The sequence below is a fragment of the Passer domesticus genome, chromosome 13 (assembly GCF_036417665.1).
Source record: "Passer domesticus isolate bPasDom1 chromosome 13, bPasDom1.hap1, whole genome shotgun sequence".
Lineage (NCBI taxonomy): Eukaryota > Metazoa > Chordata > Aves > Passeriformes > Passeridae > Passer > Passer domesticus.
This window is the reverse complement of record NC_087486.1, coordinates 2,535,177-2,557,329: the sequence shown is the minus strand read 5'-3', so window position 1 is coordinate 2,557,329 and position 22,153 is coordinate 2,535,177. Positions and strand designations below refer to the sequence as shown.

The following is a 22,153-nucleotide window of genomic DNA, read 5'->3' as shown; positions in this document are numbered from 1 at the left end:
ACAGCCTGATTTGCAAGTAGATGAAACAGAAGGCAGGTGAGGACTTCACTTGCTCTGATTTCATTTCCAAATGAAAAATGAACTAAATGTGCAAGCTATCAATATTTGTTTCCAAATCAGAGGCAGGGAAACTCTACCAAGTTTTAGACTGTAGAGACTATGATATTAAAGATTAAAAGTCTCCCTTCAGGGGAATGTACAGTTAGATTCTGAGAGAACACACAGCTGAGGAAGTTCAGCCCTACCTGCCATAACCCTCCAGATGCTGAAAGAATCCTGGCTCATGCAGGATGTAAAATGCAAAAATCACTAGATCATCCCCAGATTCAGCATTAATGTGGATAACCCAAGACCAGGCACAGAAAGCTCACAATATCTTACTTCTCCTCTGAGATCTAACGGGATCCCAGGCCAAAATGTGACCACCAACACACCTGGCTGCAGGAGTGCCCATCCCTGGAGGTGCCACTCGGTGCTCTGGGCTGGGGACAAGGTGGGGATGGGGCACAGCTTGGACTCGATGAACTCTGGGCTCTTTTCCAACCCGAAAGGTTCTGGGATTCTCAGCAGCAAGGCCACCCTATAATGGCACTGAGCATTCCCTCCTCCCTCCCTCCCTCCCCCAGAGACAGCAGGATGCTGCCAGGAGAGGAGCAGAGCAGGGCTCTGTCTCCATGGATTGCTCCCTCTGCAGAGAAAATGGGAGCAGTCACTGCTTTGTTCTGCCCTCCCATTCCTCCACAGACACCCCCTGCAAAAGCAACGCCTGAGCAAATTCCCTTTCCACTGAGTGAAGAGCTGGGCTGATTTTGCCAGTGCGTACAGAGCAACATCTGTCCATGCACAGCTGGCCACTGCAGCAGAGCTGGGGGCTGCTGCTGCTTGCAGGAGAATGCCTCAGAAATGTAAGGAATCCCATTTAAATTCAGAAAACCTTGGCATGAACGTGCTCCTGACCCAGCCCAGCACTGGGCATCAGCTTAAAGCCACAAGCATTGCCTTGCAAAGTGACACTTGGCCAAAGTGACAACTTAATGCACAGCAAGGCCTGAACAATCCCTGAGCAAACTGATGCTGGTCTGTGAGTCAGCAGCCATGTCAGATGGTGATTTACACAGAGCAAACATTCTTTTCAAGCCTTGGGTTGGACAAGGCTGGCAGAGAATTTTTTTTCTTTTAATGCATTGCTCTCCTTCCATGGATTTCAGATCTGGTCTGAGTTACTGAGGCACACAGTGTCTGTCCACTTCATCTACCCCATCACTGCCATTTAAAACAAATGTTCTTCTCCCATGAAAAGCAAAGCAACTCAGTTTTGGGATAAAAAAATACCCTACAGCTGACAGCAACAAAACTACATCCATTTTAAACACTGAGAATAATACAAACCCAAAAATGTGTCCTCACAGTCATCCTTGACCTATGCTATGCTCAGAGGATTTAATCTCAGCTTTCATGACTCACCAGATTAAATTTCAGGAGGAAAAACGCAATCAAGCACTGACTTAATACATCTCTGTGTTTTATGTATACCAGGAGGACTGAGAACTCTGGACCAGCAAATTTCATGGAGGAACCTTAACAGAACACGGCCTCCCACGCTCCATAAACAAAGTGACTGAGACAGCTTCCCTTAGGGAGAGATGCATTCATGTAAACCAGCATTTAGGATCAAATTGTCTCTCTGACAAGCCCTACAAGAAGTCAGGAAATTATAGTTCCTGTGCCATGAAAACAGGTGATATCTGATGGCATCAATCAGAGCATGGGGGTGCAGGAAGACTTTCAGTGGTGTATTCAGAGCACTGATTCACCCCCTTCAGTTCCTCTGAGTGCACAGACAGCTGTGAGGATATTCTTATCCCACAGGCTGTTTTTCACTCTGACAAACTGAATCAGCTTGTTTCACACAGAGGAAGGGATGGCAGCTTTTCTCCTCATCTCCCCTTTCCGAGGCTGTGCTCATCCCAGATTCCCTGGAGCCACTCTGAGCGTTTTGGGAGCAGCAGCTGGAGGGTCAGGACTGAGCAGGAAGTGTCCCACAACAACCTGACAGCTCAGAGCCTGTCCTGGAGATCAGCTCAGCCTCTGAATCAGGGAGAGATTGGGTCCATCCACCTCCTGCACCAGCCTGGAATGTGGCAGCTCCCTCAGTGCCAGGGGCACCCGAGAGAGCTCCTGGGGGCAGCTCCTGTGGAAGGAAAAAGCTGGGAATAACACACACTAGAAATTCTGGAATTCCTCCCTGCAGGGCTTACCTCCGTCTTTTGGAGTCTGCCTGTAGCATTTACTTGCAGCTTCTGTGCAAAGGGAAACCCAAAATGGATTTGTTTTGTCGTTGCCCAAGAAATTTACCAGCAATTCTGAATCAGCCTATCACTCCCAGCAGATTATTTGGAGTTTTGAATGATACAGACCTTTACCCTTATTGATTTCAATGTTTTACACTTTGCCTAGTAAGAAAACTTAAACATTCACCAAGGATTCTGCAATCTTCAGAACAGGAGAATTCTAGAATGAATATACACTGTAATTCCCAACTGTAAATCAGATGTTGGACCCTGAGAAACTCTCTAAGTTTGCAGGACTTTGGAGTCAGGCAGGGAGTGCCTGGTTGTGAAGGACATTGCTGGTTCCACCACCACAGCATCCAAAGCCTTAAACCTTCCATACTCCAGGACCAGATTTCAAGTCTGTCACACTTGTGAAAAAACATGAACACATAAATAAGCATGTTGTCTAAAAGACCATTTGCACTTGAAAATAATGTCAAGAACTGTGGCTATTTCCCAGCAATCCCAGTGCAGGGAACAGAGGGATAAAGTTTCCCAGCCAAGTCACAGCTGGAGCTGGTCAAGGGTGTCTGGTGTGCCTGGCTGGCACCGAGCACTGAGGAACTCCTGACTTTCTTTGGCAGGCAGTGCACCTCCAGCCACTCCTGATCCCAGCCTCCAGCTTTCTGTTCTAACAGTCATGGCAAGGGAGCTGGGAATACCTGCGTGCAACCACCAGCAAAGCTTCCCATTGCTGTTAAAAACCAATTTCCAAAGGCAGGAGCGGCTCCACGTGCACCAGGTGAAGGAAAAGCAAGTGAAGGGATCAGCAGTGGCAGAACTAATCCCATCAGAGCTGCAGGACCTGCTTCAGGAGCACCCACACAAAGGAAGGAGACTCACCATCCACTGAGCATTTGCACCACAATTCCTTCAGTGATGGCACTGGAGATTAGCAGCACAATTCCTTAAACTGCTGAACAGCCCTAGAAGAGCAGATCTCTAAGAGAGCAACACTCCACACAACTTTCCAGATATTTCAAGTTCATATATTTTAAATTAAAGGCTGAAACGAGCAAGTTCTCTAAAATGTCAGGTGCCTTCCCTCTGTTACTGTCAGATCACAAGCATGAGACAATCGGAGAGGATTCCCTGTCTGTCCCTGCCTTGCTGGGCTCTGCCCTGGCCCCGCTCTGGTTCTCTCTGTCCCACTGCACCGTGGTCTCTGGTCTGTCTCTGGCTGAAGGAGCTGGGATTGCTCAGCCTGGAAAAGAGAAGGATTTGGTTGACCCAACTTTGGCCTTCCAGTAGCTGAAGGAAAGATGGAGAGAGACCCTTTACAAGGGATGGAGGGGGACACAGGGAGTGGCTTCACACTGCCAGAGGGCAGGGTCAGATGGGATGTTGGGAATTAGGAATTGTTCCCTCTGAGGGTGCCCAGAGCAGGTGGGGCTGCCCCTGGATCCCTGGCAGTGCCCAAGGCCAGGCTGGACAGGGCTGGGAGCAAACTGGGACAGTGGGAGGTGTCCCTGCCATGGCAGGGGTGGCACTGGATGATCTTTAAGATCCCTTCCAGCCCAAACCCTTGTGGGGTTACCTGTGCCTCGGTGGTTCTGTCCTCAGCTGCTGCATCTTCACCTCTCCAAGGCATCTTTGCTGCATTTGTGAGCAGGACAGGGCAGCAGAACTTGCCCTGAAGCTCTTTTCACCCCACACAGCTCAACAAAATCCCCTCCCCAGCCCCGCGAGCTTCGGCCACAAAGGAACGAGTTCCTACAGGAAGCTCAAAAGAAAAAGGTTAAGGAGAAACATTGAGTTAAAAGTTTTATTCATTCAACATCTCACATTACAAATATTTAAAAATTATATGCATACTGGTATAAATAGTCATTTGCAAACTATTTAATAACATTAATTTTCACTAGCACTTCAACAAATGAACTCTTTAAAAAAAGTAACTTGTGTTATATAACTTAGAGTAGAACATACAAAAATATGAACTTAAACGTGAAAATGACTTTAATAAAAAATGAATTACCCTTATTTAAAATGCTATAATAAATACTACAACCTCCCCATACACAGTAAAAACTATATGGAAATTCAGCCAAGTAGTACAATTAACTGACATACTTAAATAACTTTTCCTTCTGATAATATGAGCAATACATTGGGGGAAAAACATATTAGGGATTAGTAAAAACTAGACACCCACTTGCTAAAAGTTTCACTTCCAAAAAATATAACAAAAAAATCTGATGAAAATTATAAAAACTAATTATACTTTAAAATTTAAAAATATAAAAAATAAAACAGTTGAATACAATATTGTCCCAATTCTTACAATGCTATCACAGTAGCTTTAAAATAAGATAATAAAATAAAGCAAATGACCAAAACGTTTTATTCCATTTTTTTTTTAAAAATAATCTCAAATTTACATTAGTAGAAAGATTGATTTCTGATTCTTTTCTTTAGAAACACCAGCAAGAAAGAGGATTTACTAGAACAGTAGAAAATGACATTTTTAAATGTCTGCAATTAAAAACAAAGAATTACACTGCAAAGATCTTCCAGAAGTCTGAAATAGGTATTGCACATAACTTGAAGTTAACTTGCCACAATCCATCACATTCAAGTTTTAAATCACCTTTGAACAGAAGGTTTGAACTCTTCAAAAACACAAGGGGTGAATTATCAAGTCTTTCCAACAGCATCCTTATAAAACGCTAAATTCAGTCACTGCAAGGTTGAAATTTGCATTCTGCAGAGGTCTGTGTATGGAGAAGTAGAGACTATACCAAAAAAGCACGGGGCAGTGGGGTTCCTTTACATATAAAATAATCAGAAACACTTTATTTTACATTGCAAAAATAACCATGGAATTACTCTGTCACTCCCCCGGGGAACGCCGCTGCTCATTAATGACACCCCCCTACCGGCAGCTAATTACACGTTAATGAGCCTGGGGCTACACGGTAACCCCAGAGAGCCCCGTGCCTTCAGGAGGCTTGGCCAGCACTGTTGAAGCACAGAGTAATGGAGAGAATTGTTTATGCCCTGTAAATCGAAGTGTAACCAAAGGATCTGTAAACACGCTTGTCACACAATCACAAGTGAATATTAGTAGAATAACGATTTCTTACATTAGTCATGCATACTAACATTACATGCCTGCCACCTAGCAGGCTCTCTTTTATTCTTTAAATATAATTTAAAAGAGCAGACACGGTTCTGCATCAAACACCTAACATCGATTCTTTATTAATAATAAAAATGGCTAAACATTCACCAAAAACGTCTGCATTTGTGTATAATTTTTAAAAACTCAGTAAGAAGCGGTAGACAATTTTGATGGTTCTTGACTTTTAAATTTCTACACTATATTTATGCATTTAAATTTCATGGGTCTAAAGACAAGTGTCATTTGTCACTTTCATGCTTTTTTTCTTCTTTAATTCTCAACTTTACATATACTATTTCTTAAATTATATGTACACCAAATACCTGGTGCTGGGCTAAGATGTTTAAGCAACATGCTTTCTTTTCTCTGCAGATTCTAAAATAGCATTGCCAGTGCACAACATCCATAATTCAAAATGTATGCAGAGCACTGAAATGTATAAAAAGCAGAATATAAGAAAATAAAATTTATTAAAATTATTTATATTAAAAAATGAAGTATATGAAGATCTCTCAGTAATAAAAGTACAAAAAGCTACTCTTTGCAATATGAAAAATTGAGGTATTGCATAAAGAGATATCCCGTCAGTGAAAAGTGTGCCTAAAAATGCTCACTGTTGGAAAAACAAGATATACAAAAGTAGTGCATAACAAATATACATTATGTGCATGACAAAATAAGTTAGCTACAAAAACACTGTACCGAAATTCAGCAGGTCATGTACAAAGGGAAAAAATTATTATTCAAAGCTAGTTCTCAAACAGTGTTATTTTCTTGTAATGGAAACCCACCTCACCTGTTTGCTGGGTAGGATCGGCACAATAGCACACCCCAAGCCACCTACAAGCATTAAAAAAATGAAAGGAACATTCCAACTAGAATTATGTACTTCAGAGAAAAAAAAGTCCCTGACAATCTACACAAAAGCACTCTGCATTTGCATTACTGTTGTCAATATTTTCAGGGATTTCAGTAAAAGCAGCTCCCTTGCTATACTTGACTAATAGACAGCAAATGTCTCCATTTTGACCTTTGGAACTTGGTAAGGTATCAGTTCATTAAAGCCTGTATTGAACAGAAAAACTGCTTCTCATAAAGATAATGGGGGCTGGGGGAAAGGGATGAGGGGGGCTTTGAAGGGAGCAGATGTTTTCCAAGCAGTGCCAGGGCAAATCTTTGGTTTGGGAGACTCTCGGGTGGTCCCAGGCCCCTGGGGCCGGGCAGAGATTGCCACAGAATCACTTTTTGTTTGCACACTGCTACATCCTTGGTGGAGAAGTTGGCCAGGGCATTCAGTTCAAAAGTACTAAAAAGAAATTTTCAGAACTACTCCTTCATTGATCTGTTTCAAACAAAACCCTCTGCACCCACTGGTCAGCGTTCGGTTCGCGTGTCCCGGGCTGATGCTTCTCAAGGCAGGACTGAGTTCCAATAAAGCCGGCGTTAATTAGCGATCTTGGCACTCCCACCTGCGTGTCTTTATCTCCCCACAATTAGTTCTGAAGCGTTGGGATCTGAGCTGGGATTCTTTCTACAGGAAGAGTAAGAAAGGCATCTGCACACTTGCACCATTCTGTGCACAAAATTCGGCCGGCGGTGCCGGAAATTTGGAAACTCCTTGGGTTCATGCCTTCTGTTACAGCTAAATTTGAGGGGATCAAAAACTGACTTTACAGCCAAGATGGGAAACCAATAAGCAGCCAATTTGAGTTTGTGTGCCACAATGGAATAGCAAAACTCCAGTAAAAATCAGTGATATCCTTGAGGTATCTTTAGGTTTTCTACTTTTTCATGTCAAAATGGAGAGCAAAGGCTGGCCCCTGATGAATGTTAGTATATTAGGATATAGAGTTATATATAGCCATCAAAAATAAAATCTATATATTTATCCTTCAGGAGAGGAAATGCCAGTTCACTAGTTGTCATTACTCTAGCTTTGGTAGGATATCTAGGGCTGTAACCAGACAATTGAGTTCTCTTAAAGAAAAAAAAAGTGCACTCCCCCCTCAGTAGTAACTTTACTCAACTTTTACATTCAGGAATTCTTAAAACGTAATCATTTTGATGAAAATATAGTAAGCTCTGCCTATCTCGTTAGTAATTTGGATGTGGGTGGTAGCCAGAGGCACGGTCAGATACACACCGAGCTAAAATTTCAGCCTCAAAACCCTTAAAAGAGTTTAAAAGAAAAAAACAAACAAAAAAAGATCATTATTATAGTGCTGCTTCAACTTTGCTCATGCATTTCTGTTGCTTTAAACATGCTCTTTCCTGTTGGTAGGTAAATGTAACTTCATTTGTTGCTGGAAAAATCCAAAAACAAAAAAAGAAAAAAGAAAAAAAAAAAAAGAGGCAAAAACAGGCTTCCCTGGGGGAAAAGTGTCAGAACAGACTGATAGTGTTATTGTTACACGGTTATTTAATAAAAGTATTATTATGTTCTTTATTAACAATAATTTAATTAAAAAACCAAAATACTCTATTGTTTCAATTCTCTTCTCTTAATATTTTTTCTCTCCTCTAAGAAAACGTTGCAGGAAATTAAGTGTTCTCTCGGTAGTAAAGACAAGAGAATGCAACTCACTTGCAACATGTTATCGATACGAAAAGGAGTTCCCAATACAGTTTTCAATGACAAGATTCTATAAAATACCCATTATAGGTCATTCTTTCATTAGACTATTGTTAAATTACAGACTACTACAAAAGGACATGCTGTGAGTGAGGGGCGGGGTGGGGAGGAACAGAAGAGTGCACTTAATTGGAGGCTTGCAAATGAGCGATCCTTTAGTTCCAGCGGAATGAAATATGTCTCGGGCGGTCCCCTCCCTCCTTCACCAGGGGCTTGTGGAATTCCCTGCCGGCACGGGAATGGATAGCAGCCCAGCAATATTCACAGTAATACTGCAGACACGTCACGTTAGCACAGAAGAACGGGGCGAACTTGCCGCCGCAGCGGGCGCCCTGACACTCGTCACACAGCTGATCGTCCAAGACATATGGCTTAACTTCCACCTGCAGCCACAAAACGAGACAGGTTGGTCATTCTTCAGTGCAAATTCTTAACTCCACACGTGTGTTTTAGCAGGGTAGCCAGCAGTTATGCAGTAGGGAATGCTACAAGCAAGATTTCCCCCTTGTGACACTTGAACGTGGCTGTTGAACACCCCAAATTCCACTTCTACCCCCTCTTTGATCCTTCAGAAAAACCCCTGAAGGTCAGAAATCAGTGCTGACCTTCAGTCTGACACCTGCTGTCACTGATTTACAGGAAGGCTCAAACAATGTATTGACTGACACCAAAACCTTGGATAATTATGGGAGGTATTTTTGATGCCCAGTTAGGCTCTGTCCCTTTCAGGCAGGAATGGAAACTTTATACAACACTGTAACTGCTGATTAAATACACACGTGTCTGAATTTCCAGCATTAAGACAATTCATTTATTCTCTAAATAAACACTTCATTTCTGTGTTTTTTCCATGGCTTAGTCCTCTCAGCAAAAGGAAATCCACCTGATCTTGCTGGGATCTAATGAGAGGCTTACCACGGGACTGATGCCCTCCTACGCTGCTGGCATTAAGGGCCAGGTGATGGGCAGGAATTCAGAACACCACAAATAAATATAGGTGCAAATTCCTGCTCTACAAGGGTTTGTGAACCTTCTCTGAAGCTCACTGAATGTGATGTTTTCACCAACATTTTCAAACACCCAGGCTGTGACTGATATCTCTGCTGTTATCTCTGCATCTGGCCTGGGGCTGCTCCCCTCTGCACCTCACAGGCCTCGGACACACCTCAGGCAAATAAGGACATTCACAAGTTGCTGGGTTTTTAAACCCACCCAATTTTATCACAGTCCAGATGGCACTGCAGTAGTTTGATGTCATTTTTGCTTACAGGACACATGAACTGCTCAGACAGAGCACAGCAGCCTTTTTAATGAGCTGTTTTTCTCCTCTTGCAGGGCTCGAGTTGCATTTCCCAAAACCCTGCCCTGCCAACTCAGTCAATTTGTACAAGAGCAGGAGCAGGCAAATATTCCTAACACCACATCCCCATATCTGCTCTGCAGTGGGAGGATGGGGATTTTTTGAGGAAAGCTGCCTTCTCCAAATGCTGAAAGGACAAAGATGCCACACAGGCCTCCTCCATGTGGTGATTCTGCTCCAGTCCCTCTGCTCAGCCACCTTCAGAGGCCAACCTGCAGCTCAGGTGTCCTTGTCACAGGAATTCTGAGTGTGACAGGGCTGGCACTGCTCCCTGAGCTGGGCACAGAGGATTTCCCAGCTCCAGGGAAAGCCTCAGTTCCAGCAGCTCCATCAGGCCCACTCAGGGTGGGAGCCCCAGCCACTGAACCCTTCCTGTGCATTATCTCAGAGCACACCCTTTAGCAGCACCTCCTTGCCTAATTTTACAGGAAATCCCTTCTTGTTACCGTTTTTTTTTTTACTAGTTTTATTTTTCTTTTTACAGAAAAACAGTACTGGGAAACTAAAAATAAACACAACCTTAATAAAAACTACTGTTGCTGTATTTTTACCTCCCTCATGCACCCGATTTCTGTTATAATGATTCCTCTCTGAGCATTATCTCCCCACACAAAAACTGCACAAAAATGAGGAAATAGGGAGTGGTGGGAGAGAAGGAAGGGGAAATAGATTGCAAAATTTTTTTTCAGAGTTTACAAGTACTTACTTAAATTTGTAGTCCCACCAGCTTCAATGGACCTATTCACCCAAGTGTCTGCTTATGCAAGCACAAGTTGCACAAGGGCAGCCCAAATTATTTGTTCAAAGCTGCACAGAACTTATTTTCAGAGCCAAGATTAGAACAAAGACATTCCAATTCACAGGCCCACAGTCAAATTGTTGTTACAATTCTTCTGCTTTATAGCCAAAGCAAAAGTGAAAAGATAATGGGCTAATCAGCCAAGTTTGGAGGTTTTCCACTGTATTAACTTTAAAATTAAGATCAGCAGTGACAGTCATGTAGGAAAAATCCAGAGACAAAGGATGAATTACAAGAGGAGATGTGATTATCTGAGTTTCCCAAAACTGTGGTCTGAGTATCACTGTAACTGGCAGTTACATTTTAGAGAAAGAGGGCAAAAAGCAAAGTGCTGATCCATTTGGCATATTGCTCTAATTTAAAATAATAAGGAATACAATAATAAAGGAATGAAATAAGCAAGCACAGCCTTTGCACAGGCTGAGGAGGGTGGCTGCAGGGCACAGTAACAAGGTTACAAGGCATTACCAGGGTGCTCCTGGACACCCAGCACACATTGGGGTGGTTCTGCCTCTTCTCCCAAAGGAGGCAGAGCAGGAGTAAGAGCTGGCAGGCCCCTCCCTCCCTGCACCTCACAGCCACCACAAATCCTCGCAGTGGGAGCATCTGAGGAGCGCAATATTCTTAGAAAAGGCCAAGGCAGCTGCCACACTTCCCACTACACTCAGCAACTCGAGAAACTCTTTTTCACAGTCACCTCCCACGTGCTCCGCTTTCATCCCGTGCTGCCTCTAAGCAGCCCTAAAAATGGGATTAACCTGCTGTAAGACCCCGAGCACACCTCTGAGGCAGGGAGGGCGTTTGCAGAGGAGCAGGGGGAGCAGGCCTTACCCGTTTATCAATCTCTCCGTGCTGCAGCTGGACGAAGCGGGCGCTGATAGCAGCAATGTAGCTCTGTTGGTTGGAAAATGCCACCCGCCCAGCTCCCTTGGGGTACTTCAGCTCGGGGTCGGTGTCGATGCCGGCGTAGCAAACCCCTCCGTAGAGCCGGTCCATGATCATCGCCAGCTCCACTGCAGCACAAAGCAAAACCAAACAGGGCTCTAGGCTGGCTTGTTTCTCTCAAAAAAAGGCTCGTGTCCCCCACTGTGTCACCACGCTCAGGATTTCCCTCGCTGCCAGGCTCGCTTCCCCCAGTGCTCCCCAAACCAGGCTGCACATCCAACATGCCCAGTGCTGCAGTGTGTACCTGCTCGTAAAGGCCGAGGAACACCACCAACAAAAATGGTTTTTCTTGGGTCAAGAGGCTGGGAACCATCCATAACAAAATCACTATCACTAAGGTTCCAAGGCCGGATCTGAACCTATGGACAAAAAGCCTGGTTTTTTTAACCATTCACAATTCAAAGTGTCTCAGTAATATAAATTACAACAGCGTCCTACAGAGAAGAAAACTTCTTAAACAGCTGTACTTTCTAAACTCTACTTGTTCAGCAATCATTTCTCAAAATGAAATGGTAACGAGCTCTCTTAAGACAGACCATTTGAGGATGCTAAATTTCATCACTTCCTTGTTACCCAAATTTCTGGGGAAAAAAGCCCTCACCCTCTGCTCACACATTTACTTAATCATGACTGAGCTGTGCTGTACAACCTCCCTGGTCACAGAGATCTGCACTGCTCCTGTTGTCCCAGCCTTATCTCAGTGCAGCAGGCTCCAGAGATGCCTGTTCACCTCCTGTGCTGCTTTGTATTTGGTTACAGCTGGCCAAAATTTGAAGCACAGGACTAGAGCAGAATTCTCCCCAACCACTGACATACTTGTGTCATCCCCATTTGTACATGAATCATTTACAGTTCAATGCCATGGTATGTTTTTTAGGATTTATCTGTTACATATAACAACACTCAAACAATATAAATTCTACATGTTCATCATTAGCAAGCATAAAATACCTGTCTGGAAATACATCTTTTTCTGATAAAAATAAGCATTGTAACTAGACTAAAAAACTTTCTTATGTCTAGTTCAAAAGTAGTAAGTTGGTCTTTTCTCTTCTTAATTTGACACGTTAAAGAAATTTTAACATTAACATTCTGAAGACTGCATTTGAAGAGCCCAATTTGTGATTATCACTCAGGAATTGTGCAGGCCCTGACAATTCCACCTACCGGTTTGTCTTTGATAGTGGGGCTGGAAACACAGAGATAGAGCTTTCCATCTTCTTCAATGCATGCATCAATCAGTGCCTGCACAGAGCTTTCATCTTGGAACAGCAAAAATGCATATCCTGGCCAAGGGAAAACACAAACATCACTGCTGCTGTTTGTCTACAGGATCAGAATTTAACTCAGAATTGGGTTTGACATCATGCTGCCATACAGGAGGGGAAAAGATTTAAGGTGCTCTCAGCACACATTTCCAACCCACAAGTGCTCTGGTTGTTCTTCTAAGGGAAAAATCCTTCCCAGCTGCTGTGGAAGGCATTTAGTGCCTTTAAAAAGCTCTTACTACATGTACAACAACAGGGGGAAAGAGGGAAAATGGAATAAAGTAAAAACAGGAAGTTAAGGAAGAATTTTTTTAGTGAATAATAACTGCAAAGCCATATTTGAAACTTCACCAGTTTAGAACAATCCCAAGGATTAAATTCTTTTTTCCCCCTAAACACTGTGTCACTGCCAGACCAATCTTGTGCTTTATCACAAAAAATTATTCTAACATGCTCATCTTACTGGCTTGCAGTACTTACCTTTAGGAGGAAAATAAGATTTGCTCTCTGCCTTGTGTGGCCAGTCTACAATCAAAGGTCCAAAGCGCCGAAAACTTGCAGTGATCTCATCTGCAACAGGAGAGAAGGGAAAAGGCATTAAAATAAATTTACCTTAAAGACACTGATTTCAGGTAGCTTCATCCTGTAAACAAACATTCTGTGACCCTCCAGGTTCAGCAGCTCACAGCAGTGCTCAGCAGCTGATGGGGGATCTTTGTGACAAGGCAGAACACCCCTTATAAAACAAGACAGGCCAAAGCTCAAACTTTACTTTCTACTTATAAATAAAAGCTCATAACCCACTAATTCTCAGGAGCTGAGCCTTGCATCTATACAGTTATAATTATCAACTGCTCTCATGGGTGACATGAAATTCAGGTTATCATGTCACAGCAGTGCATTACAAGCTCTGATACAAAAAAAAAAAAAAAGTGGGGATTAAAACAATTCTGTGATTAAGAAAAAAACTTTTCAGCTTTATTGTTGCATTTCTTCTAACGACTATCGCAGCAGGCTCATACAGACAGAACACAGAGCTCTGGTGAAATGAAGCTTCAGAACACCTGTACCTGACCTTTTAATTTTATTTTAATAACAACTGCAGTATTCTGCCACCTGTATTTGTGTGATGGACCACCACAAAGCCCTGGTCCCTCAGGATGCCCTGCACAGATTCATTCTTGTCTTGGTTCTCACCATGCACAGGTCAGGAGCTACCACAGGACAAAAATCATTGCTGGAAACAACCTCAGCTACACAGGAGCAACCAAACCCAGAGCTAGGATTTACTACCCCACACAGACTTACAAAACTAGGAACAGCTTTTCCTGCTGCTGACTTCTGGGGCCTGTACAATGATTGCAATGGATTTATGAGTTCCCACAGGTGATACTGGCTTGTTTAATTCTGCACTTTTGTACTTTTTATCCTGCTGAAGTCGGTTTAATCACGACAACATGATTGTGTTCTTCAGTGGCAGAACACCACCACGGCCTAAACTCACAAGAAAGCTCCATTTCCATATCAAAGCTTGCAGAGAACACCCAGCCCTGAGCTGGCAGCCAAAAGGCTCTGCCCCGGGTGGGGATTTACCTTCATCGATGTCCGGAGGCAGCCCTCCCACAAAGACCTTGCGGGAGTAGCGCTCCACGCGCTCCCCGTTCTGGTGGGAGAAGCAGTGGGGGGACCCCAAGCCGCTGTGCAGGCTCTGATCCCCACGCCCGTCGTCCAGGAAGCCATCCTCCATCGGGAACAGCGAGGACTGACCTGAAGAGGGGGTTGGAAAAAAAGAAAAACAGGGAAAAAAAAACCATACTAACAGAACAAAGCGCACACTGTTGGAATAATTGGGGAAAATGCACCAGTTGCTGCATCAGCAGAACTGGGAGTGATTTGCCCTCTGAATGAGCAGTTATGTTCTCGATTTCATTGCACCCTTTCAGTCTCCAGCATCATCCAGCAGCTCAAATGCTTCATTTCAGAGGAAAGGTTCTTCCTCATACAAACCAGGATTTCTAACGGGTGCTCGAGCTGACTGCTTTCCATAATAGTTTGTGTTTCCAATGAGGTTTCTTTTAAAAGTATTGAAAGGGATGGGAACAGCCAATTTGGTTTCTGGGGCTTTCACAATATCAAGCCATCTATTCCATTTTCCAGTGAACAGCTTCTTGCAGGGAATAGATAAAATTTCGAGGTGAAAATGGGAAAACAAGAATTCTACCAGTTAAATATATTACACATTTAAATTACCTGATATCAAAACATATCACAAACCACCCACTAGTAAATTACACAAATAACCTGAGGAAAACATTACACTGACATTTACTGCAAAGACTGAAATTTTGTCCCCCCTACAACTTTACTTCAGTGTTACAACTGAGTTTTGTTAATGGCCTCACTCTAAGAGAAAATGTAAAATGAGAAATGTTCCCCTTGCAGTCCAGCATCTTTCTATGACAATCCTTTATCACAGATTTCCTTAATAATATTTCTTTTAAATAAGGTTCTTTGTTATAAATGCCACTGTATAATATCATACATAGAGCACAGGAGCTGTTCTCTGCCATGAATTCCCTCTTTAATTCCAATATCCAACAGCTACACAGCAAACTGAGACTTCTGTTCATTTAAGGAGCGTTTTAGGAATAAATATATATATAGGGAGAGTAAGTAATGAGGCGTGCTACACGTTCTGGGATACATTTCCTTTTGTCTATGATGTGATACACTGTGTCTGTTTTTTCAGGATTCATCCCAATCTACCACAGAAATGTATTGGTGAGGTTAATTTATCCTGGTTTTGCTTCCTCCCCTTGAAAGAAAATGGTTTTAAAAGGAAAACATCTTGAAAACAGAAAATCTGACCAAGATGCAGATATTTTCTGTGACAAAAATCAAACAGCTAAGAAGCTGAAAAGAGAGAAAAAAAAAAGTAGTAAAATCCATAGTCCATAGAATTTCTATGAATAAAAAATGGAAGGCTTGGTCAGGTTGCCTTATGTGAAATTTCAAGAATCTTTTACACACCTTTAATAAAAATAACAGTCAAGTATAACCAGGCCTCTCTGTAGCTGGGCAAACCTCATTCCTGCTATGATAAAAATATTGTAATATTGACTTCAACCTTGTTTTTCCCTAAGGAACCTCAGCACCTGTGATTTGTTTCATCTCTTAAGATCCCAGTCCTGCAGGTATCGTTGGGAGGGAGCAATTCCCAAACCTAACTCCCCTTTCCAGCCTCCTCAGCTGCCGCTGGAGAACTCCACACACACACTGAACCCAGCAGGGCAGACACTCATTGTATTTATGGTCCATCAGCACCCAAAATTCCCAAAATAAACTCCTCCAGCATTGGCATTCACAACACACACACACAAACACACACACAAACACAGCCCCCAGCGTCACAAACCATCCAGGTGATGTCCACTGTGATTATTTCAGCCTCAGGTACTCCCTAATCCACTTAAAATGCTGATTTATGGCATGCAGACTATGTAAATGTATGTGAAACTGCTCCCTTATAAGCTTAAAGTTTGGACTTTGCCCTCTAGTAAAAACTGAATGTTATTTCTCCCATGAGACATTGTCAACATTAGAAAATTAAAGAGGAATATTGTTACCTCGCCTTCTCCCATATGTCCTTGCTGCATGTTAAATGAGAAAGAAAACAGCCTTTCAATCATTGTTATAAGGACCAAAAGACCTCGTTTTATTGCCTTTATACTGACTCAGTGATTCTCAAGCCTTTGCAGATCCAGGTCATTTCAAAGAAGTGTTCAAAGCTGCCCCTCCCACCCCCCATGGCCTCCTCAGCCCAGCTCTGTTACTTACTGATAAACCACGGTGACAGGAGCCTGACCTGTGGATGTGGATAATCCAAGGGACTTTTGGAAGCAATTTCAGCCCCAAATTTGCACATTTCTTTATTTATTTGAGCTATTCCTGGGGGTGTGCCTATAAGCACATGGATCTTTCCTCATGCACCAGGCTCTCCCTGCCTCGCCAAGCTCCAGAACATTCCAGCACTGCTCTCCACCCGAGCTGGAGGAGAAGCCCTGACACAAGGAAAGGGAAAGATTGGTGTGACACTTTCTGTTTTGAAGTCAGGTTGCTTTGTACAACCCACAAAATCCTCGGTTCAATTCTGACTGGCAAATAACCAGCTGAAAAACTGAAAATCAAGGAGGAAATTGGGCCACTGAAGTTGCCTTCTAGACTCAGCAGCGTGTCCAACAGGATGGAGTCTCTCTCACTAACCCAGGACACTGTGCTGGAATCATTTGTTACCCACTCATTCCTACTTTTCATGTTTCAGAACAAATCAATTCTAGCTCTACAAAAAACAGCATTTGCTGTGCTGGCTTGCAAGAACCCATTGTCAGAGCACGGCCAAACTTTCTAATCAAACTTGCACATTCTTTCTCTTTTAATCTCATTAAAATCTCTTTCTGAAAGCAGGCCAACTGTTTTCAAAACTTGGATTCTTCCTGGCAAGTGCTGTGAGAAACTCTGAGCACATCATGTGTTTGATTTTGCTTCCCCATTCAAAATTGAGGCCGGCAATTAGTTTAAGCATTTAAATATTTGTAAACCACAACAATACAGGAGTCATTTCCTCTTTCCAAATAAAAATTGTATCAATCCAATTTGCTTCATGATTATTTAACATCCATAAGATCATTTCACTCCTCTGGTAGAGACTCACAATTAACACCAAGAACACAAATTAACAAAGTCCTGGACTTCAGACTGGAGAATATTCTTGAGGCTTTATGGGAGAATCTTAAGGGCTGAGGGCCTTTATAAGTACAATTTTTCCATGTTAAATTTGAATTTTGAAATGCAGGAGGCTGATACAGTCCTCAAAGGAGAAATGGAAGGAAATGCCAGAGCATCAGCAATCTTGCTGTGTCCCTGCCTGAGCCCAGCAGCCTTTGCACGTTTTGGAGCACATCAAGCACTGTCAAAGCCAGCTCTGCCTACAAAGCCAGAAAAATCCTGCTTGTGGTTTCTGAATTACTGACAAAACCACACAGGCTCCTTCTCTCTGTACACTCACTGCTGGCAAGAGCAGCCAGACACGACTGCGGCGTGGCTGTGGGAGCACAGCTCGGGCCAGGGGACTCCTCGCAGCTTCCCCACCTGAGGCACCCCAGACAAATGCACTTTTCTCCTTCACCAGGACAAAAAACACCCCAAAAAGCCTCAGCCACCAGCTAGGACTTATTTCCAGTGCCAAATACTACGTTTGGAGAACCAAGTACTATGATTTTTTCCTCTTCTTAATTTACCTCTTGTTTTCAGCGTTTGCTTCACATCTAAGCCACAAAATACCAACATCTGACATTTCAAAACATTTCTCAGGAGCCACAGTTTATAAACTGGCCCAGCACAGCACAGATACAAACTTTCTCTGCTCCCTGCATGCAGGGTTCATCACACGCCATTAATTTCACACAATGTGAAACTCGGTGAAATACAAACAGCATTGAGGCAAGGAATGCTCTCTTGGCAGGCCAGGAAGGCAGCTAAGTCCCCCTTTGGCTTTCAGAAATTCAGATTAAGAGAAGCCTTTGCTACACGAGTACCCAGCTAAGCTGCTGCACAAATGAAGCCTTAAACTGCCACCAAGCTCAGGAAAAGGTTTAATTTGTAGATCACAACACTTGCTCATCCTTTGCTGAGAAATGAGACAACTGCAGCCTTGGTTTGGATTTCTCAAAGCTGGTTTTCCCTTCCCCATTTCTTCAGTGCTTCAGATAATTGCATAAAGGGCCCAAGATTTATTTATCTCATGAGATATCTGAGCAAAAATTTGCTACAAAATCTAAAAAATACAAAGTGTTCATGCAACTGGTTCAACTGCTCATTAATAACCAATGCAGAGATGTTTTGCCAATAAAATCAGACTGAAATTTAAAATGCTATTAGCAGCTGCTTCAATTATTTTGTCCCTTCAGCCCTTCCTTTATTTCTGTGCTGGAAATAAAGCCACAGAGGAAGTCAATGTTCTTTTGCAAAAATCTGCTGCTTTTACTTTCATTTTAAAGGAACATCAGGAATAATCAACCCACTCAGATTTTTTTTGTCTTCTCATTTGAGACACTTAATGGATGCCTGGTCCCTTCACTTTCTCCTTTCTTTTAAAAAAATCATATATTTTGTGTTGATACCTCCAATTAAATGTGCTGAGCTCTCTTCCCTCTAGAGGAAGAAGCACCACAAAACCTGTCAGCACATTGGGTATAACCCCACAAACACACTCTGCTGAAAAACCCTGAAAAATGCTGCAGGGATCCTAAATCACTCAAACCCCAAACCTGCTCCAAGTTTGTGCTGCACAAAGTGTGCCCAGCTTGGGCACCTGGTTCTGGCTGATTCCAGGTGTATTTTGTATTTATACCATCAGCAACTGTTTGTTAGATATTACACAAATGGAGGAAAGTGCCAGAGGGCAGATTTTCCTTTTTTTTTCTTTTTTTTTTTTTTAAGGGGTATAATTAGGTTTTCTCTATTGTTACTAACATTGGTGAGCAGTTGTTCGTGTTGGAAAGTAAATATGACCAATATCAGAGAGTTTCAGGCTTTTACTGAACCTGGGAAGGTGATTTGGGGCCAGGCTTGTCTTTTGTTTCCCTTGGGACTTAACTTACAGAAACAGAAGTATCCAAGTTCCACAGGATTGTTTCTAAAAGTGAGCTGGATATCCTTGAATCTACCAGAGAAAACATTTTGATTTGCCTGAATTTTACTTTCAAATTATAGAAAAATAACTGTAGCACAATCTGCTTTAGCCATTATACCAGCAGAGCTTTTTTCCTACATTTTTTTTACACTCAACTGTACTTTGCAATTCTATCAAGATTGCCAATGCTGTGCACGAGGCCATTCCAAACAAGAACTCTAATATTTTACTGCCTTTCCCCCCAGTACTCTCTGAGGGCAGGCAGGGCTGGTTCTCACTCCAGAGTGAGATTTTATCATCACTTTGGATTTCACAACGTTCCACATGGATCACACGTTTGCCACAGGTAAGAGGACGTTTCACAAGAGGTTCTGTAAGGTCACCTCAAGCCCTGTTTCACCAGGGAACAGATTAAACATCTCCTTAACCAAACCAAGGGAAGAAAAGTTAAGAAAATTCTAAAGAACATCTCTATTTAATGCACATTTGGTTAAATTAACTCTATTAAATTTAGAGACCCAAGCAGAGATTTTGCAGAGAGCTGTACACACTTTGTTAAATCAGAACATAGAAAATCTCATCTACCTGCATGTGTTACACACATAAATATTTCTTTCCATTTAATAGAGCCTTACAATTTAATTCTTAGATTTTCAGCTTGAAAGCAGATAATGTCATGAAAAGTTGTGTTTGTCCTCAGCTGGAGTGATGTGACAAGGGGGAATGGCCTCAAACTGACAGAGAGAAGGTTTGGATTAGGTTTTGGGAAGAAAGTCTTCCCTGTGAGGGTGGGCATGCCCTGGCACAGAGAATCTGAGGCTGCTCCATCTCTGGAAGTGCCCAGGGCCAGGTTGGACAGGGTTGGAGAAACCTGGCACAGTGGAAAGTGTCCCTGCCATGGCAGGGGGATGAAACTAAATTATCTTTAAAGTCCCTTCCACCCCAAACCACTCCGTGACTCTGAGGTTCTAAGGCAGGCAAAAAAAGTTCTCTTTTTTATGCATTCCTTGATTTCAGTTCTAAAACACAAAAGGATCAGTCACCAGTTCCATGAGTGCTAACTGAGACATTTGCATGTGTGCAGAAACGTTGCCCAGCTCAGGCACTTAATCTCATTCCAGGCAAATTATTCCAAGCACATGATGTGGAATTACTGCATGCTGAGTGTGGAACAGCAGCCCATGCATGGCACCAGCCCAGGACACCTGATCCAGGAGAAATGCTCTCACTACAGAATCAACTGAACAAAATGCCAACAAATCTGCACTGACACTGAATGTATTCCATGTCAGAACTTTGCATTTTACAGTCCCAGCCATCTCTGACACTGTCAGATGAGATCCCCATCCTAAAAATGGTTTTCCAAACCAAGCCACTAAAAGGGAATATGAGAGATTCCCTTTTTAGTGGATTTCAAAAGCTGCCAAACTTCAAAGAGTGAAAACTATTGCAATAGTATTTTATTAACCTTAAAACAGTCCTACAAAAATTAAGCAGCTCTGTATGTACATCTGAAGAATGTATATTTGACACACTTTCAGCAATGTCAAAGTCAGCGTGAAGTCAGCAAAGAAGCCTAAATTTTGCTGCACAGTAAAACCAAGGATTAGCACCTTTGGAATTACTGATTCTGCAAAATTAAGCAGCAGAGTTGCCAAAACTTGTACTTTTCCTCCTCATTTACTTTTAAAGAAACACAATGTAAAAAGAGATTTTTAAGAAACATGTTGTTAAATACAGCTCTACCTTATGTCCAAAATGTCCAAACAAATGCTGAAAAACAGGAGTACTATTGTAGATGCAAATATTATGCTTTATTTCAAGTAAAGCCAGATGCCTGAAGACAAGTATTTACCATTCCTTCTGTCAAGAACAGGAACAAAATGAAGTTTCTGTTATTCCACAGCACTCAAGTACAGGTCTGACTAGAATCTTTAATTTTCAATTCCAGGTCACTGTCACAAAACAACTGACAGACAAAAAGTAAACAGGTTTCTTTCCTTCAGGAACCCTGTGGAGAATCATCCTGCAAAATCCTTTGGTAAGTAACACTGTTTTACCTGTGATTATGTTGAATTAATTGGGTTCACAAGGTAGAAAGGTAGAACCCGAGTGAGTGGCAGAAAACAGATTCTCAGCATAATAGCTGCAAACAGGGAGTGTTGACAACTTTCTACATCAAATAAGCAGGGCTGGAGAGGGGCTGAGAGCACTGAAGGGAGAGTGACTGTTCCAAGGCTTGTGCAATGAGCTGCACGTTTGTAGGGCTTTAATCTGCCTGAAGAAAATCTGCCCCACTGAGAGAAGTGGAAAGAATTACCCTTGGGAAAGAGTTCCCACACTCTTCTCCCTCTCTGGAGACTTTCCAAAGCCAGCTGGATGTGTCCCTGTGTCACCTGCTCCAGGTGAGCCTGCCTGGCAGGGCTGGGGCTGGATCATCTCCAGAGGTCCCTTCCAGCCCTGGGCATTCCCTGATTGCCAGGCTGCAGGGGCAGGAGGGAACATCCTCCTTCAGCTCTGCCACTCCAGCTGCAAACCCACCTCTGCAGGAGCTCCAGGTAACTCCTGGGCTGGGCAACTGAGCCAAAAAGCCTGGCCATGCTTCCAGAAATTACTGGATCCCAGAATCATTTGGGTTGGAAAAGGCCTCCAAGGCCATTGATTCCAGGCTGTGACTGATCCCAATTTTGTCACCCAGCCCAGAGCACTGAGTGCCACGTCCAGACCTTCCCTGGAGCCCTCCAGGGATGAGCACTCCACAGTCCAAGCCTAAGGGTGAAGGGGAAATGGGATAAAAAAGGTTAACTCAGTTTGTGTGAGGGCTTTAAACCCAGCAGCAGTGTCACTGCTTTGCTGCTGTGTCACACCAACCTCCAGACAGGATTTTCCTCCATTCCACAACCACTTAACTGCTCCTGAAATGTGACAAACCCAATTCAGTCTCCTTCATCTCAAAACTACAGAAGCTTCAAAGGTAACTTTGAAGTTTCTTTGCCATCAA

The 22,153-nt window shown here is 42.9% G+C and overlaps 1 protein-coding gene across 9 annotated transcripts in view; it reads right to left on the bottom strand.

Annotated features, from left to right (window-relative positions):
• Nucleotides 1–3,300: 3,300 nt before the first annotated feature.
• The window catches only part of CPEB4 (cytoplasmic polyadenylation element binding protein 4), a 38,807-nt gene continuing 19,954 nt past the window's right edge, over nt 3,301–22,153 (bottom strand). Inside the window, exons 3-12 of one of the 9 annotated variants that reach the window (XR_010347272.1) lie at nt 16,088–16,111; nt 14,055–14,228; nt 12,942–13,031; nt 12,361–12,479; nt 11,438–11,552; nt 11,080–11,261; nt 6,254–8,472; nt 5,781–5,886; nt 3,871–4,056; nt 3,301–3,537 (exon numbers count right to left, since the gene is read on the bottom strand). Coding sequence is in view for 2 of the 9 variants with exons in the window: in XM_064388046.1 (XP_064244116.1) it covers nt 8,245–8,472; nt 11,080–11,261; nt 11,438–11,552; nt 12,361–12,479; nt 12,942–13,031; nt 14,055–14,228; nt 16,088–16,111 (932 nt within the window). In the remaining 7 variants the exon portion in view is untranslated. Of the gene's footprint in view, nt 3,538–3,870; nt 4,057–4,084; nt 8,473–11,079; nt 11,262–11,437; nt 11,553–12,360; nt 12,480–12,941; nt 13,032–14,054; nt 14,229–16,087; nt 16,112–22,153 lie in introns of those variants that run through there. The other 8 variants (XR_010347273.1, XR_010347269.1, XR_010347270.1 and 5 more) reach the window with 8 other exon arrangements.